Genomic DNA, 15,851 nt, shown 5'->3' with positions numbered 1-15,851 from the left:
AGGTGTGACATTTCTGCAGATGCATGACTGCTCTGAAGAACTGCTGCACCATCAGCACAAACCCAGACTTGGAGCTAACACCAGGAAAAGTCTACGCCAAGCTGCAGAGCATCGCTGGCTGGGGTACTGCACCCAGTATGGACTATGCTTAGCTGCGGACAGCAGGACAGTCCGAGCAGTGATGTGGTACATACAGGCATTTTCATGCTCTCATTGAGTCTCTATTTCTGTCTCTTAAACAGATCTGTTCAGGTAGGGGCAGGGAGAGGGGGCGTGAAGAGCAGTTTCAAACAGGGTTCAGCATTAGGTAACTCGCAGCCTGGTTAGAAACAAGCGTGCAGGAATGTGAAAATGGATTATGCAATAAACCCTGCTTTAATGGGAGACAAGCCAGGGCATCGGGAGCAATCCTTACACGCTGTGAATTCAGTGTACTTTTCACCTCCAGACACTCGCACACAAATCTCGCATCAGCTCCACGTGGCAGCGGGTTTGCTGAGTTCTCAGTGTGGTCGGCTCACATCGGTAAATCATGCCGAATTCAACAAGGCTCCTGCTTTATGCTAAACCATGGTGCACCAGGGATGCTCAAGGTCAGGCCTTCAGGAGCACAGCAGGGTGCAAGTGAGAAGAGCACCCACTTGTGCCACCGCTACCTCGATGCAGCGTCAGCATCCCCCGTGCCACCAGCCCTGCTGGCAGCCATCCCACTCCCCCTGAAACACCCTGTGACCAAGAATGACTATTTCTACATTTTTCTTAAATGAAGATGATCTTATTATGTGGGTCTTCCAGCAGTTTTCGGAATTGAACAAAGTATTTTGATCTGTTTAGCCCAAAATCAGCACTCAAGTTTGTTATTTTTTACCCTCTCCTGATGGTTACACTACTTCCCTGCTGGATCCTGGGCTGTACTTTTTGTCTAATAACTTTAGTGCCGTGTGTGCTCTTGTGCAAGCCTGCCCCAATTCCTAAACATTAGCAGCTATCTTTAATCAAGACAAGTAATTTAAGTGGACAATGAACAGAGAATGAGAGCTTTCAGTCTTCTAACCAGAAGACATCTCCTGTCTGACCACGATGATTTCCCCATGCACCTCTGAGCTAGATTATAAACCTGAAAACCACTCTGGTTAGATTAAAAAGTCACAATGAGATCCTGCAAATTCTGGGAGCTCCCAGTGCCTTTTGGGGGTACCCCACTGCCAGGACCACAGCAAACCACAGACCCATCCCTCTGGCCCCACCAGCACAGAGGTGCCCCAGCCTCCAGATAACTTTCCCAGCAGCCAAGCATTATAAGCCACAACAAACTCATTAAAAGCAAGATAAACATTTAACTGATGGCCAAAAGAAATCAGTACCACAACTGTACCCACATGCACATACACTCACAAGCTATTTTAAAGCAACCCACAACATAATTCACGCCATCAACGAACCATTAGGAGAGTACTCTTGAAACCTCTATTGTTACCACTGGCACCAGCACTGCCTGAGATTGCAGTGCTGCACTGTGCCTCTCTCTCGCCTTTCTGGGACACAGTCCCAGGCACGAGGATCGGTGGCTGATGAACAGAGCTCCCCTTTCTCTGTCAAGGACACCTCTATCAGGTTTAAGAGCGCTGTGGGGTCAATGAGAGCATCTGGACATGGAGAAGCACTGATATCTGAAGACACAGCCATCGTGTGCGTGGGAGCTGAGGGATGCCACAAGGACAGTAGGAGGGTGCTGGTAGCAATGAGTGCTTGAACAAGGGACAGAGGCAATACAGACCATCAGGAGCACGTGTGTATATCCTCCCTGAGATAATGCACATCTTGGGCAGTTACGGTCCAGGCTGAGGGACTTTGAGCCCCATCACTTTGGCTGTACAGGAACAGACCACCCAGCTGATGCTAGGACAAGGCTACCAGGCAGCGAGGGCTGTGCTAGAGCTGCTCCAAACCCAAGAGAAGTCAGCTCAGAGCCTCTCCTCACCTGGCTTGTTCAGTGCTTGACAGCTGACACATCACAGGCTCCCTTCCAAAATCCACCCCAGGTGGGCTAACCCTGCTTGCCGCCCCTACAGACCTCAGGATTAAAGTGTCCCAAGGAGAAGATTTCAGGTCAGAGGAGCAGGCAGATGGTTGTGTATCAGAAAACACTGCCCCTGTCCTGCATCACTGCTTGATGTCTGTATCTGGCAGTATTTCCTCCACCAGAACAGCCTCTCTGGCGGCTGCTCAACAGCACAAAGCCATACTCTGCTTGATTTAAGGACTTCTCTTCCTAATGAATCCCCACCACCAGGAAAGTCCCTGCCTGATGTGCCATCACCACCACATCTTTGCTGCCAGCACCACCTCCCTGCACAGGGCTGGAGCATGGGCAGCCACACTGGTTGAGGGCGTTGCCACAAACATTTTTGGTAAGCAGATTAAAGATATGCAAATGGATATTGCCAGACTTTCCAAGACAGCAGGAAAAACTCATCTCTGTGGCATCTTCATGGTAGAAAGGTTTGAGGATTGACTCCTTGAGCGTAAGGTTATGATTCAAAGAATAAATGCAATAGGTAAGATGAGCTTTCTACTTCTGCTAAAGTAGATTGGGCTTCTGTGTTCTGGAAAATGGGGATATTTCTTCCACTTGCTCTTTTTTCAGGGTTGGATGAAGTGAAGCAGAGTATAAAATAGCTACAGGTAAGTAGAAGGAAGAGCAGCTGAGCAGGCTGAAGAGAGTTGAGCAGGCTGGATCGAGTCCCACGAATGCCCCTGTTAGGTGTTGCAGCCCAGTGAAGGGGACAAGACAGTGATGCCAGCTGCAGGACAAGGTCAGCTCTCCCAGGGGTGACAGGAGCAGTTGGCTTTTGTTGCTCATGCTTTTCTTCAGGAGCCTGCAACATCTGCACTGGAAGCAGCCAGCCAGAGCATGGGGGGTTCTGTTCAACATCCAAATCCTTTGCAGGATGTTCGTGTCAGCACCTGGGGCTCAGAGCAGTTTCTATCAGGAGCAAACATAAAACAGGAGCAAGGGAAACTTGGAGGCAGAAGGTCTTTGTGTAGACCCCCAACACATCCACCTGCCAGTAGCTGAACGCTGAAGTCAGGGCTTTTCCTCAGACCCGAGCCAGAAAGCCAGGCTTTGTTAGTTCAAATGAGGAGACGGAGAGCTGAGCAGCAGAGCACACACAAATGAGTTTAAAACTACTCAGATTAAATTCCCCAGAAGTATCTCAGGCAGTCGGATGTTGAAGGACAAGGCCATAAGGCAGTGAGGAACCCCAGTGCAGAAGAGTCTCAGACTACGTCGGGTCCTGCTGGAGAAGAGCCTGGGGCTTTTGAGTTAGGGAACAGAGAAGGAAAAGAGAAGTTTGGAGAAAGAGCAGAGGCCTGTAAGGAGGCACTGAGGCCTGTACTTGGGCTCCAGGCTGGGCACGGGGCAGCAGAGCGCTGCTGTCACTTCACACTCAGCTCCACATTTATATTTCATGAGAATAATATTTGACAAATGCCCTTATTCCTAGGGGTAAAAAAAAAATCCATTTTCCACTACCAGTAGTTTAGGTTTTCTTTTTTAGAGAAAAGAAACAGAATACAGCTTAATTTTGTTGTTTTTGATGAAAATGGGAACACGAACTGACCAAAAATAGAAATGCTGCAGAGTTTCCAGCTTCTCATGCCCAGGATGAATAAAACACACTAGGCGAACAAAAAGAATTAACCGTGGCAAGATAAATGCCACAGTTGTAAATGTCCTTGCCATTTTGTTTCCAAGTCCTATTAGAAGCAGAGGTAAGGAAATCCATTTGTTTAAAAAATATGATTTTTGAAATGACCACAATGTTCCTTTTAAACTGCATTGAAAATACAAGATAAAGACAGGGTACTGAGTGAAAGAGTGCTGATGGCGCTTTTATTGTGTGATTTGCCTTGTTTTTTTCTGAAGTACTTCTTTTTAGCCGATTACCATGTATTTACAGTTGGTGTAATTATATCTAATTACTTAATTAGCATGAATACATGTAATTACTAACTTCAAATATGTAATTATGTCAGGGCAGCCTGTAATAAATGAGGTTGAAAAAAACCCTCATTAGGACTCTACGGAAGGACGGCTGCTCCACCCGCGTGGAGGATGCGTCGCGGTCCCGAGACCACGCCAGGAGGAAACTTAGCCCTGCAGGAGGAGAGCAGGGGCAGCATCTGCCAGCGACCCCTACCCAAAACCAAGCCCCTTGCCCCAGGAGCAGAGCTTCTCAGCGCCGGTGGGAGCTGAGCATCATCCCTGTGATGCAGAAAGGGATCTAGAAGGGATCTGCCACCCAGGTTTGTTTCCTCCACTGAGATTTGGATTTTTTTTTGCTGATGCCTGGTGTTCTCCAGGAGACCTGGTTTGTCTGGCAAGAAATACCAGGGAGCAGAACAACTGCTTGACTGTGCCATGGCATTTGAGTATGGCTTAAGAGAGCAGATCCAGGAACAAATCTGCATCTGATGCACTGTGCTGGTAATTAATTACTACTGTTAAAGTAAAACAAGCCTCCCAAATGTTTCTTCAGAAACATTACCAGTCTTTCACCACAAAGATCTCCAGCTACTCATAATTACCCATTTTGCAAATTCAAATCCTGAACATCAGGAGATGGAGCTAAGCTAAACAGCCCCTGCTTACTGCCAAGAAGCACATCTATGACGATGTTCTACCTACAGCTTGAAGGCCACCTCATGAACTTATTTCAGGCCAATGCTCCCTTCTTTTTTTCCACTGACCAGGAGTTATTTGTTGTACTGAGCTGACATTTCCTGCCCACAAGGACCGATAGCCATTTTCTGGACACAAATGTGGGTAGACTGGATCTTACTTTGTATTACCAAGCCCCCTGACCTCATGACAGAATGCAGAACCACACAGCTCCATCTCCTCATCAGATGTTGTGTCTACAGTGCTTGCCTTACAACAGGCCCTGTTCTTCTCCTCTCATCTGTTTATTTCCAAATGTAGAGAGGTGCAAACTCCTCACAACCTGTCGCTTCTCCTGACGGCATCTGCCAAGTAGACGTGCCACTTGGTTGTTCTTCCACGTGCCAAAGAACAGGAGGAAAAGTCTATTTTAGGTTATTCTTCCACAACTGTTTTGTGGTTGTTCTGTCCTCGTTGTCAGTCCTCGTTGCCCAACTTTCCAGGTGGTGCTGAGGATGGCTGAAATGAGGACTGGCTGCAAACCCTAGTGCTGCCCAGAATGTCTTGGAGTTAATGTGTAAAGATCGGGGAGCATCTTCTCAAAGAGTGATGTTTTATCATGAGAAAACGGGATGATGCAGCTTCTTCCATGGCTCAGTCTGGAAGGGAGGAGGACGCTGAGCCCAGCTCATCCCTCCTGCTCCTCTAAATCAGAAAGACACGAATTTGTGTGAAGCCCAGGAAGTGAGAGGTGGCTCCAGCACCCTTCATCCCTTCTTCTCTTCCCAGCACCTTCTTCTCCTCCCAGAGGACACGTTAGCTGGTGAGGAGCCCACGGGACAGCCTCGCACAGCGGGATCAAGAGGGGCTGCAGCTCTGTGGGCAGGGAGCTGCTCGCCATATTTCAGCTGCAATTCCATTATGCAGAGCTAAGTGGCTGGGAATAAACATCCGTCATCCCTGCGTGATAAGCGATGTTTGCTAGTATAGAGGGTGACAGAAATCTATATCACATCAATGTACTATTAATACTGCATTAAGCATATAGAGTTCGCTCTCCTCATTGCAGTGCGGTAATGGGTATCGGCATGTCCTCCACCCAGACAACATCCAAGAGCACAGGGACACTTGCAGGAGGAAGGAAGGAGAAAAGCTGAGCGATGGAAGGAGAAATCGCTTGCTGAGGATGTTTTTCTCTATTAACACTTCTGCGCAAAGGAGAGGCTGGGTGCCACGGAGCTTCTTCGCTTGAGGACGCTGCAGCCTTGCAGATGGGCTGAGGCTCAGCAGGTGACAGGAGGGAGGTGACTCCTTGCATCATTTTGGGCTCAGCTGGACACCAAGGCCCTCCCTGGGCCAGAGGAGCTCTCCTCTCTCCAAGTGGCACCAGAAATGAAGAAATGTTTGTGTCCAAGTTCTGCACAGGGGGAAAGAAATACCCTCCAGCGAGAAAACCATGGGGAGAATGGGAGCAACAAATACTCTCCAGCTCAGGTTTAAGTTGAGCAGAACACATCAGATCAAACAAAACCCTTACAGCTAAAGCTCCCCAAAGCACACTTAATTTAAAAGGTGAATTACGAAACTTTCCAGCCTCAAGCAAAGCCACCAGTAAAGTCAGAAGTTTTGTCCAAGTGAAGTCTTAGGGACTAAAATACAACACACACCAAATTCAACTCTGCCTGAGGTCTCCAAGCCTGCTTTTTTGCCCTGTGAATGGCAAGAAATTCCAAAAAACACAAGAGTTTCCAGCCTGCCAGCATCCAGCTGTGATCTGCCTCTTGTTAGCACCCAAATGTAGCACCTGGGTGGGGAATTTGGCTCCATCAGCGCTGCCTCACAGCCCCAGGAAAGCTGGAACACAGAAGCGAGCAATTTGTCGTGGATTTCCAGGGTGTGCACAGTTATTGTTATCGCTGCATTTTCCCCCTGTGGCACCTTCCACAGGAGAAAAGGCTCTGGGTGCCCCTCAAGGCACACTTTGAGATCCACAGATCCTAATCAAACAGCCCTGTAAAACTCCAAGGCCAAATCCTGCTGCAAGCAGCTTCCCCTTCAACCCGTCCCAATCTGACAAGCCCCACAGGGCAAATGCTCAGGGCAAAACTCAGTCCTCTGGGTCTTAAGCTTGGCAGCTGCACCCTTGCAACAGCACTCACATACTGAAACAGTTGCACAGAAAACGATCTGAGAGATAGCACAGAAAGAGAAGAAAAAAACATGGGGGGAACCCCTCCCTCCCCAAGCAATCAGGGTTTGTAAATCATTTTGAGATGAGGTGCTATAAGCAATATATAATGTATAATTAACGGCACAGCAAAACCACGCTACCTTCAGCTTCTCCGCTCCTGCCTAATCAGCGCCCTCCTCCCCCTTCTCTGCAAACAGACCAAATTTAGTGCATTAACATGAAAATCAGAGGGAAAGCCGGGCGCGTTAATTGGATACACCCCTTTGCTCTGGCGATGGAAGAGCTGTGATAACTCACGGCGCCCGAGGGGTCTGCCCCAGGAACCCCCCCACGGAGCAGAAAGCTGCGGGTCTCTCTCCTCGGGCAGGAGGAGCGATGCCAGCAGAGGGTTTTATGCTGGCTGAGCTCCTGCAGGTTGGGAGCTTGGCCTCCTCCCAGCGCTCCAGCTTCCAGAGGCTGAGTTATGCTTCCTGCGCTCGTGAGTCAGCAAAGGGGAGAGAGCAGGAGGCGACTTCGGTGCGGCACTCCTTGCTGCTGGGCTGGGCCATGGGAGATGGGACAAGTTTGGTTTTTCCGTCCTTCCTTTTTTTTTTTTTTTTTTTTGCAAGCTTTAATTTATTTGCTATTAGATCCGGTTCTGCCCGGAACCAAAGAACGCCAAAGGGATGAGCAATAACAACGGAGGAACATCGCCTGGACCTCCTGCATTGCTCAGCCTGCATCTCAGAGCTGGTAAAGAGCAGAGGAAAACTGAGCTGCCAGCTGTGAGCTGCGTGTTGGGGGGGGGCTGCACCTCCCAGCCCACACGAGAAGCAGTGGGGAACTCCCAGCAAAACATCCTTTTACCCATTGCTTGTCTTTCACGCTCAGAATTTAGGAGCACAAAACGGAGGACCACTTTACCACCACCTGCTATCCTAATGAGCCGAGCTCACAACCCAGATTTACACCGAGAAGCTGCGAAAGCTTTAGAGAAGCCCATGAAAACAAGACAGCCAGCATCTAAGCCTCCTGTTCTCCACGCACCTGCCCCATCTATGGCCACGTGTCCTGAGCTCATCCTCGGCCCGGCGGGGAGCCAAGGAGGCAGCCCCGCGGCTGGGAAGCTGCTGGAGGAGGAAGGGGAGGCAGGTCCTTTTCCCCGGCCAGGCAGCGGGTCACCTCCGTCCCCGCAGCTCCTGCTCGTGCCTCGGACCCAACAAGGCAGAGCCTGGCTTCAAATGGCGTTTTTCAGGCAAAGGGGGGAAGGTGACTGGTGGGTGGCGGAGGGAGGGTGAAGGGAGGTGAAGGTGAGGGTGGAAAGTCTCCTTGGGAAGAACCTACATGTATGTTGTGATTTCTGAGACCTGAGATTCGCTTTGGTTTCTGGACCATACCAAGACCCATTCTCCTCAAAAAAAAATATATCCTTCTCTCCTTCCTCATCCTCTTAGCCTCTTCCTCCTCGCCCTCCTTCCCCCGTCCCCCCACCCGTCCCCTGTTTTTTGCGTGGGCTCCAGCCGTCTCGGGCACTCACACGTGTCTGGCTTGTGGCAGTTGTGACCTTGTCGGAAGTACTGGGGGTTCTCGATGACAGGAATGCGGGTCATGCCGATCACCACTGTGTCCGGGCCAGCATCCAGGGACGAGGGCGTCGTGATGCCGTGGTTGATGTGGTGGAGGGGACTGGCCGAATCCTCCTCGCCGCTGATCACTGCCACGGGACCTGCGAACACCAGACACATCCATCAGGCACGGCAGAGGAAAGGAGACCTAAAAGTCCTGTCGACCACATACTCATGTGCTAGGGGTCAGCAGCAGACTCTCACCAGCCTGCCTTACCATCCCTGGCCCCATCTCCAGGACCAGTTTCTCTGAACAACTCACAAGGAAGACACCAAGTTTTTTCTGCTGATTACAGGGTACCAGATTGAGCAGATCTTGCTCAGCTCGTGCTGTGTTCTGCCACAAAAATCAACATCTCCCCTCACCCTTTCCAGCTCTGAAAGGCTGAGCACCAACAGACAGGTTAGGAAACAGCCAAAACAGTCAGACCCCTGAGATGGGAGGAGCAGGAGTCTCCCAACCCCAGCATGATATGGAGAAAGCAGTGCCAGAGCTGCACCCCAGCCAAATGCTGCCCTCCCAGGCTGGTCTGCAAGCCCCATAGCACCAATTCCACATCCTCATATCCCTCTTCATTTCAAGTCCTAAGACAGCAGTAGGCCCAAATGCACCCAGAACAACCTAAGATGGCCAAACCAGACTGCTCCATCCCCGCCAGCTTTCCGACCCAGCCATGGCTCCTCACACCTAAGCACCTGCACCCAAGAGCATCACTGCTCTAATCCTGCCCTAGCCAGGGGCAGGCTTGTTCCCAAAGGTAAAATCCACGAAGGAAAGAACTTCCATAACTGAGAGCCAGTGCCTGCCTCTCAGACAGACCTATTTCACGATACTCAGCTATTCCTGAATTTTAGGTGTATGCTTTGTTTTATTTTTAGGCCTTCTAATTTTGCTATCAGCTGCCAAGGCTGGAAAAACCTCAGGGGAAAACAGCCCTTAATATATTATTCCCAAATTCCTTCTATTCTCACACATCCCAGGGGCCCGACCTGCCAGCCCACAGCAGCTCCACAAAAACACCTTCATCCCGAGATGAAACCCTTTAATTCCTGCTTCATTTATTGGTGCTACATAAACATGGGATCCCGAGGAGTGGACGCTAGAGACCACACTGCAACCAGGCTTACATATTCACGGGAGGTTAAAAGCACTCAGCTAGAGATGTTCCTTTTCTCTTGCCTGGAAGCTGCTAGGGACTACCAGCAGGTCAAGCAAAGGTGCTGCGTTGAGCCTTCAGACCTATTCAGGCCTTTTACCTAAGTTCTATAGAAAACACCACTCTCCCATCAGCAATCTATTTCTAATTACACAATTACTTTATTATGCAGCGCTAGCAACAAAGAGGGGAGTCTTCAAGCCATTTTCCTCTCCGGAGTCTCTGGGAGGACAGGGTGAATACTGGCTCCGCGCAATCATTCTGCCTGCATTAATCTCGTCTAAAGGCTGCTCGTTTTTGAGGCATCAAGCATTGTTTGGTCTTCCAAGTGGGATATAATAAAGTTATTGTGTAATTAGCAGAGTCCTGGCAGCTGTGACAGGTGTTTTAGTCGCAAGGAAAAAAAAAAAAAAAAAAGTCTCTCCCTTTATTGTGAATTCCTTCTGGCAGGTTCTTGCTTTTTTTAGGTTAGGCCCTGGGCCAACGTGACTTCCAGCCTGTGAGACGCACAGACAAAACTCGGCTCTTGCCGCAAGATGCCTCTGGTGGGACTACGTAGGCTGTATTTCTCCAAGCACAAAAAGCAAAGAGGCAAGAATTGCAATTTGAAGTTTTGTTCCTTCACATTATCAATTCTTTGCGTGCGGACCCAAAGGACTGGTTCTGCATGCTCTGCACCACCGGCTGGGCTGTGCTGGGAAGGGGCCACCTCTGCTTTTTGAGGTGCACTTCCCAAAAACAACTCATAAAAATATCTGCTGGATATAAACTGGTAACACTGACTTGAGGAGAGACCATAAAGGCCACTAAATACCCCAGATGACGGAAGCATTCCTCTGGTACGTGCAGGTTAGGACATGGCTACGTCCTAAGGAGTAGGGCATGACCGAGGTACTTGTGAAATTAAGCATCGCCAGCAGCTACTACTCCCTGATGTTCATATGGCAACTTTCATGCCAATAAACAGATCCAGTCTGATCCTCTTTATACTCTGCAGGTGTTTTTGTTTGGTTTTATTTTTTTTTCTCCCAGCAGCTCAGTTCTTCGGGGGAAGGCTTTCTATATGTTTTATCCCTGGTTTCAGACCCCATATTTGCACTCCCAGTCCCTAGCAAATATCAGGTACTCTGAAGTGACTCAACCAAAATCAGCAGTGCCCAGCTTGGACATCTACAAGACCTACCAATCCTCAAAAGCCTCAGAGCCAAGCTCTGATACTCCGTGACCCTCTCAGCCGGAAAAAGTGGGAAAACAAGCAGTTGCAGTCAGGACACCACGTGGCTATGAAACCACACACGTTATGCCCTTGCAATAATCTATGAAGGTCTTGGAAGAAAAAATCCTGAGTCCTAAGGAACATACCATGATGGATGCAATGCACCAGATTTCAAGATTCCAGAAACACTTCTGGTCACAGTAGGCACAGAGCTGGCACAAACCATTTGGGCAATTCCTCCCCAATATCCTCAGCAGGATGTCACTGGGTTAAAGACACAACTTAGAGCAGAAGACTTCTCCAAGTTTCCCCTATTTTTAATGAGGGGGGTGATGGGAAGGGCATGGGGGCAGAAATTGGTGCAACATTAACTCCTACAACACAATAATGGCTTCTTATCACATTCAGTCTTTCACTCCCATCTCTTTTGGGTGGTCACGGCTGAGATCCAGCTCTCTCTAAGCACACGGCCACTTTCTTGCCCCTCTGAGACTCAGAGGAGCACCAGGTTTGCTGCACTTGCCTGAGACAGACTTTAAAAACATCACTGATATCGAGCAGTCACTGATCACTTTTATAGGTTTGACTACTGCTCTGGCACTCAAATATATACTGTTATCTGTAACTCCTGGAAATAAAGCAGCTACCTGCACTTCAATTTTTTTAATCTGTCTTGGCAATATCATATATATTTTTGCTGCTAAGTAGGTAAAGAGGTTTTGTTTCTGATGTATAATGCTGATGAATGGCTTTATTTGGAAGAATTCTCACTGGCTTCAGAAGTGGATTTTCCAGGTAAGGTTAAAGAAAAAAAAAATGGAGTAAGAAAAGAGTACAGTTTTTAAGATTTAGGTTTATCTTCCACTTGACAGAGGAATGGCAGAGGATGTAGGAATGAAGCCAGTTTTGTACAGTAAAAAATGCAGAATAGTGAAGGGTAGTCTTGAGGCAAGCCCTTGTATATAGTCCTATGATCTAAAAACACCGTGAAATATTTTTGGAGCTCCTCTGAAATTTAAAATCTAAAGAGTGATGCAATAGATTTTGTGGTGGATAAATCAGTCTGTGCTCCAGACAAACATATTGTGGATAGTGACTATAAAAACTGTCTATTGTTAGTATTTTAAGACGCTTTTGTATGTTCTGAGCATCAAACGTGGCATAGCTGTATTCTGAAAGGCTTTTGATGCCTCCCCTTCCATCCAGGCAGAGATCTTGCCAGCCAGGAGCATCTCCGCAACCTTTAAGGACAGAGTTTAGCTGCTCTCCATGCTAACCACATACAGTTTTCCTGACAGAGAAGCAACATCAGCAGCAACGATGGAGCCACAGAGCTGCAGGAAAAGTCTGGGGAGACCTGAAGGAAAATTCAGGTCTGATTTAATTTCACGTTACCCAAAGAGGAGTGAGGCAGCTTGAAAATGCTGTTCCTATAAACATAATGAAAGACTTCACCATCCTCCCTTCCCTTCCACACACCCTCTCCACAGGCAATTCCTCTTCCCAAGAGCACACCTGCCTTGGACAACATCCATCCCAGCCTTTCCTCCACCCTCTTTTCTCCCCCAGCCTAATCAGCAATGCTCCAGTTCTTTTCCTTGCTCCATCTCCACCTTGGTATCATCATCTCTGCAAACACTGAGAAAATACCCTTCCAGACTGCCCTGAAAGCTCTGCTATTCAGAAAATCTCTCATTCCCTACTCATCACTCTTCCTTGTGGCTAAACTGGAGTTTGGCATGGTGGTTTTGTTCCCATATGAAAGCTCTCTGAAATAGGTTATATGTTTTAGTCCATGCCCGTGAATTTCCTGGCTCATTCACAGTGTTATACGGACAACTAGTTATTTAAGAAAAATAAAGCAAATAATAACAAATAGCTTAAGGACGCCCTGTTTGCATGATCATATCATAACGGTAAATTATTTATCAAGACTAAGAGCTATACTTTCTGATAAAGCACAGGCTCGGGATTATAGCATGTTTTATAAATAACCACAGATTAGAGAAGATAAGATAATGGCCACATCACACACATCCATAACATAATGAATGCTCCAAGGCAGACGGGTGAAGAACAACAAAAACTCCAGCTTGCTATCACAGTAACCTCTCCAAAGCAGCAAAAATGATGGAAGGTGTAGAAAACATGACCTCCAAGGGAAAACTGAAAGAATTATGCTTTGTGTTGAGAGAAGAAGACTAGAGGAACACGTGATAACAGCCTTCAAATATGTAAAAGGTTGCAGCAAAGAGAAATATAATAGCTGTTCTCCATGTCCACTGGGGATAAAACAAGAAATAATAGGTTTAAATTGCACTGAGGGAGATTAGGGTTTGAATGTTTTCTCTAATGCCTGGCAGCACGGATGGCTGAGCATGGGAATAGATAACCCAGGGAAGTTCCAGGGGGGCTCTGCTGGTCGGGAAGGGAAAGGTTAAAGAAACTTCTCTCAAGGACAGTTTAGCTCTTGGGCCTGATTCTGCTCGGAGCTCTACTCACTTTCCATTTGCAACCAGCCTCAGCAAGGAGAGCTTCTCCCTTTTGGATGCTTCCAAAGCAGCTCCAGGCTGGGGCTTCACCTTGCTTCTCTGTAGCAGCTGGAAATCAAGGATGTCTCCATGTTGTTTCACAAAGGACAACTCCATCACACACCTGGCCACGTTCTCAGCACAGGAATGAAGTTTGCTTAAGCAGAAATGAGAAGGCAAGAGCTCAGGGCTGCAGGGCATCCCCCTCCCTCCACCCATGTTTCTGGGAACTGTCACTCAGAACATAGTTTCTGATCAAAAACGATCACTGCAAGAGCTAATTGTGCCATCCGCATTTGCCTGTGTAATATAAAGGAGCCATATAATTAACCTACTTAATTAGGAACTGTATATGACCCATAACTAGAAGAAAAAAAACTCCTGTAAAGTGGGTCACCATGCATTGTATAGCAGCACTGAAGCAGGACTCATTAAACCCCAATATATATTACATATAAAATCCCCTCCTCTGCCGACTTCAAACCTCTGTTGGCACTTGCACGTTTCGCTGATCTTAATCTTAAATGTTATTCTTCAAAGGGACTGTATCACCGTCAAGCAAGCAGATAATCCCAAAACAGGATCTCTGCCGAGCTTTGCAATTGGGAGCTATACATCCACGTATACATGTTTATTTATAAAACACAGACAGAAAACTAACCCAAAACTTCAGCTGCTCAGAAAAAAAAAATAAATAAATAAAAAATGTTTTAAGAAATCCCAACCTTTTGCAGGAGCTGAAATCAAACAATCCCCCAGGGCTGCTCTCTGAGCCAGCAAGGGAGAGAACTGAAACTCATAAAACAATAAGTGAAAGCACAACAAATACAATTAAAACTCTAGCCATGCTCAGAGTGAGATCACATTTACTGTCTCATAAAAAGAGCCTTGTCCTGTCAGGCAAACAAAAGGAAATCAATTTCTTAATTTTTATTGGCAGATGCGGGCACGGGGCCAAGGCAGTGCTTGGTGCCTGCGTAGGACCCGCTTGGAGCCAGGCTGCCGTGGGCTCCAGCCGTCCCCTGCCCTCCTGCCAGGGGAAGCAGCCACTTCTCTGTGTCCCCTGGGACGCCCGTCCCAACCGCTGGGTTGTCCTTTGTGAGATGCCTCTCCCCCGAGCCGCAGCAGATCCCTAGCGCATACAGAATGCCGTGGTTTAACCCAAAAGCCTTGTAAGCTCTCCCTGTCCTTGCTTTATCACCATCAATTTAACCAGATTCGGGATCTTTCCTGATCGAACAGTGCCACCAAAACGCTGCCATTGGCCAAAGACCATTTCTTTCTTCAGACACTGAGGTTTCCTTCTGAGTTTTCCAGGTGTTTGCAGGAGGAGAGGAAGGTGCATCTTTCCTCATCCACACCAGCTACCAGCATGGAGCATCGCTCCAGCCCAACTTTGGTGGAGAATCCTCAGACCTCTCCCAAACTCCCTGTGTCTTTTTTTTCTTTTTTTAACCCACCTTTCCCAGGTTTGTTTATGGAACTTAGGTATGAATCTTCTAAGCCCTCACACTCAGGAACAAGAACATTAAGATCATATCATACGAAATGTAAAGTCAATGCGTATGATGGCACAAATGCATAAATCCAGAAGAAGCAGCAACAGAAAATGCTGAGATGATCTGATAATTAAAAAGAGAGGTATTTAACAAGTCATGGCCATGTGTGACAGCAAGGCCTACCAGCAGGAAGGCAAAGCAGGAGTTTTTGCATCTGGGCATAAAGCTCACAGCCCAGCTGTACCAAGGTGCTTCAACTCAGAGCTCACATAACCAGGCAGGGACTGCAAAAACGGGGGGTGGGAGAACCACAGGAGTATTTTGGATCTTACAGCACAAAGACCTGCTGACTCTCCAGCCACGTAATAGGGGAAGGATGCTGGATAGTTGCTTTGTTCACCAACAAGCAAACACTTTCACCCCAGAAGCAGCAGCTCCCAGAGCAATGAAAAAGAAGAGAAATTTTCATTGGCCAGTGAAGGAGCCTGCCCTGCCTAAAAGGTGTCGGGAGAAGGGAACAAGCAGCAGAACCACAGCTAGGAGCTGACGATGACATCCCCAAAGCTGGTGGGGAGGGATGGGATGGTTGTTGGGTACCACACCTGCGGTGAGACATCAAAATGAGGTCCCCAGTGCCTCACCTCCCACACACAAAGCCATCATTTCCATCCCAACAGGCTACATCTTGAAGCCAAAACCTCATCTTCTGCCCCCAGCTCTCCGGCTTCACCCAAGCAGAGCTGGGCACCATGCTGTCTGCCCCAAATTCTCAGCTTATTGCCACTTACATTTCCCCTTCACAACTTTCCTCCCGACTGGAGCTTCACCTTTGTTATTTCCCAGCCACGTCTCCAAGCTGTCACCTCGGGGGCACCTTGAGCTCCAGCGCAGGGCTTTACGAGGTGCGAGCTGGGCAGCTGCTGGGTGAAGGCCGCAGCAGCGCCCATTAATCTCCCGGCTCACTCATCCCTATCACAGACACGCCGT

The 15,851-nt window shown here is 48.1% G+C and overlaps 1 protein-coding gene across 10 annotated transcripts in view; it reads right to left on the bottom strand.

Moving 5' to 3' along the window:
- The window catches only part of NTRK3 (neurotrophic receptor tyrosine kinase 3), a 196,460-nt gene that overhangs the window by 88,561 nt on the left and 92,048 nt on the right, over positions 1–15,851 (bottom strand). For 8 of the 10 annotated variants that reach the window (XM_005017102.6, XM_005017103.6, XM_013097147.5 and 5 more), the window contains one exon: positions 8,374–8,562. In XM_005017102.6, coding sequence (XP_005017159.1) covers positions 8,374–8,562 — 189 coding nt within the window. Of the gene's footprint in view, positions 1–139; positions 601–6,063; positions 6,084–8,373; positions 8,563–15,851 lie in introns of those variants that run through there. The other 2 variants (XM_013097146.5, XM_038184932.2) reach the window with 2 other exon arrangements.

The sequence above is a fragment of the Anas platyrhynchos genome, chromosome 11 (genome assembly GCF_047663525.1).
Source record: "Anas platyrhynchos isolate ZD024472 breed Pekin duck chromosome 11, IASCAAS_PekinDuck_T2T, whole genome shotgun sequence".
In the NCBI taxonomy this organism is placed as follows: Eukaryota; Metazoa; Chordata; class Aves; order Anseriformes; family Anatidae; genus Anas; species Anas platyrhynchos.
Note: the sequence above shows the minus strand (reverse complement) of the source record. Positions and strands in the feature narration are given on the sequence as shown.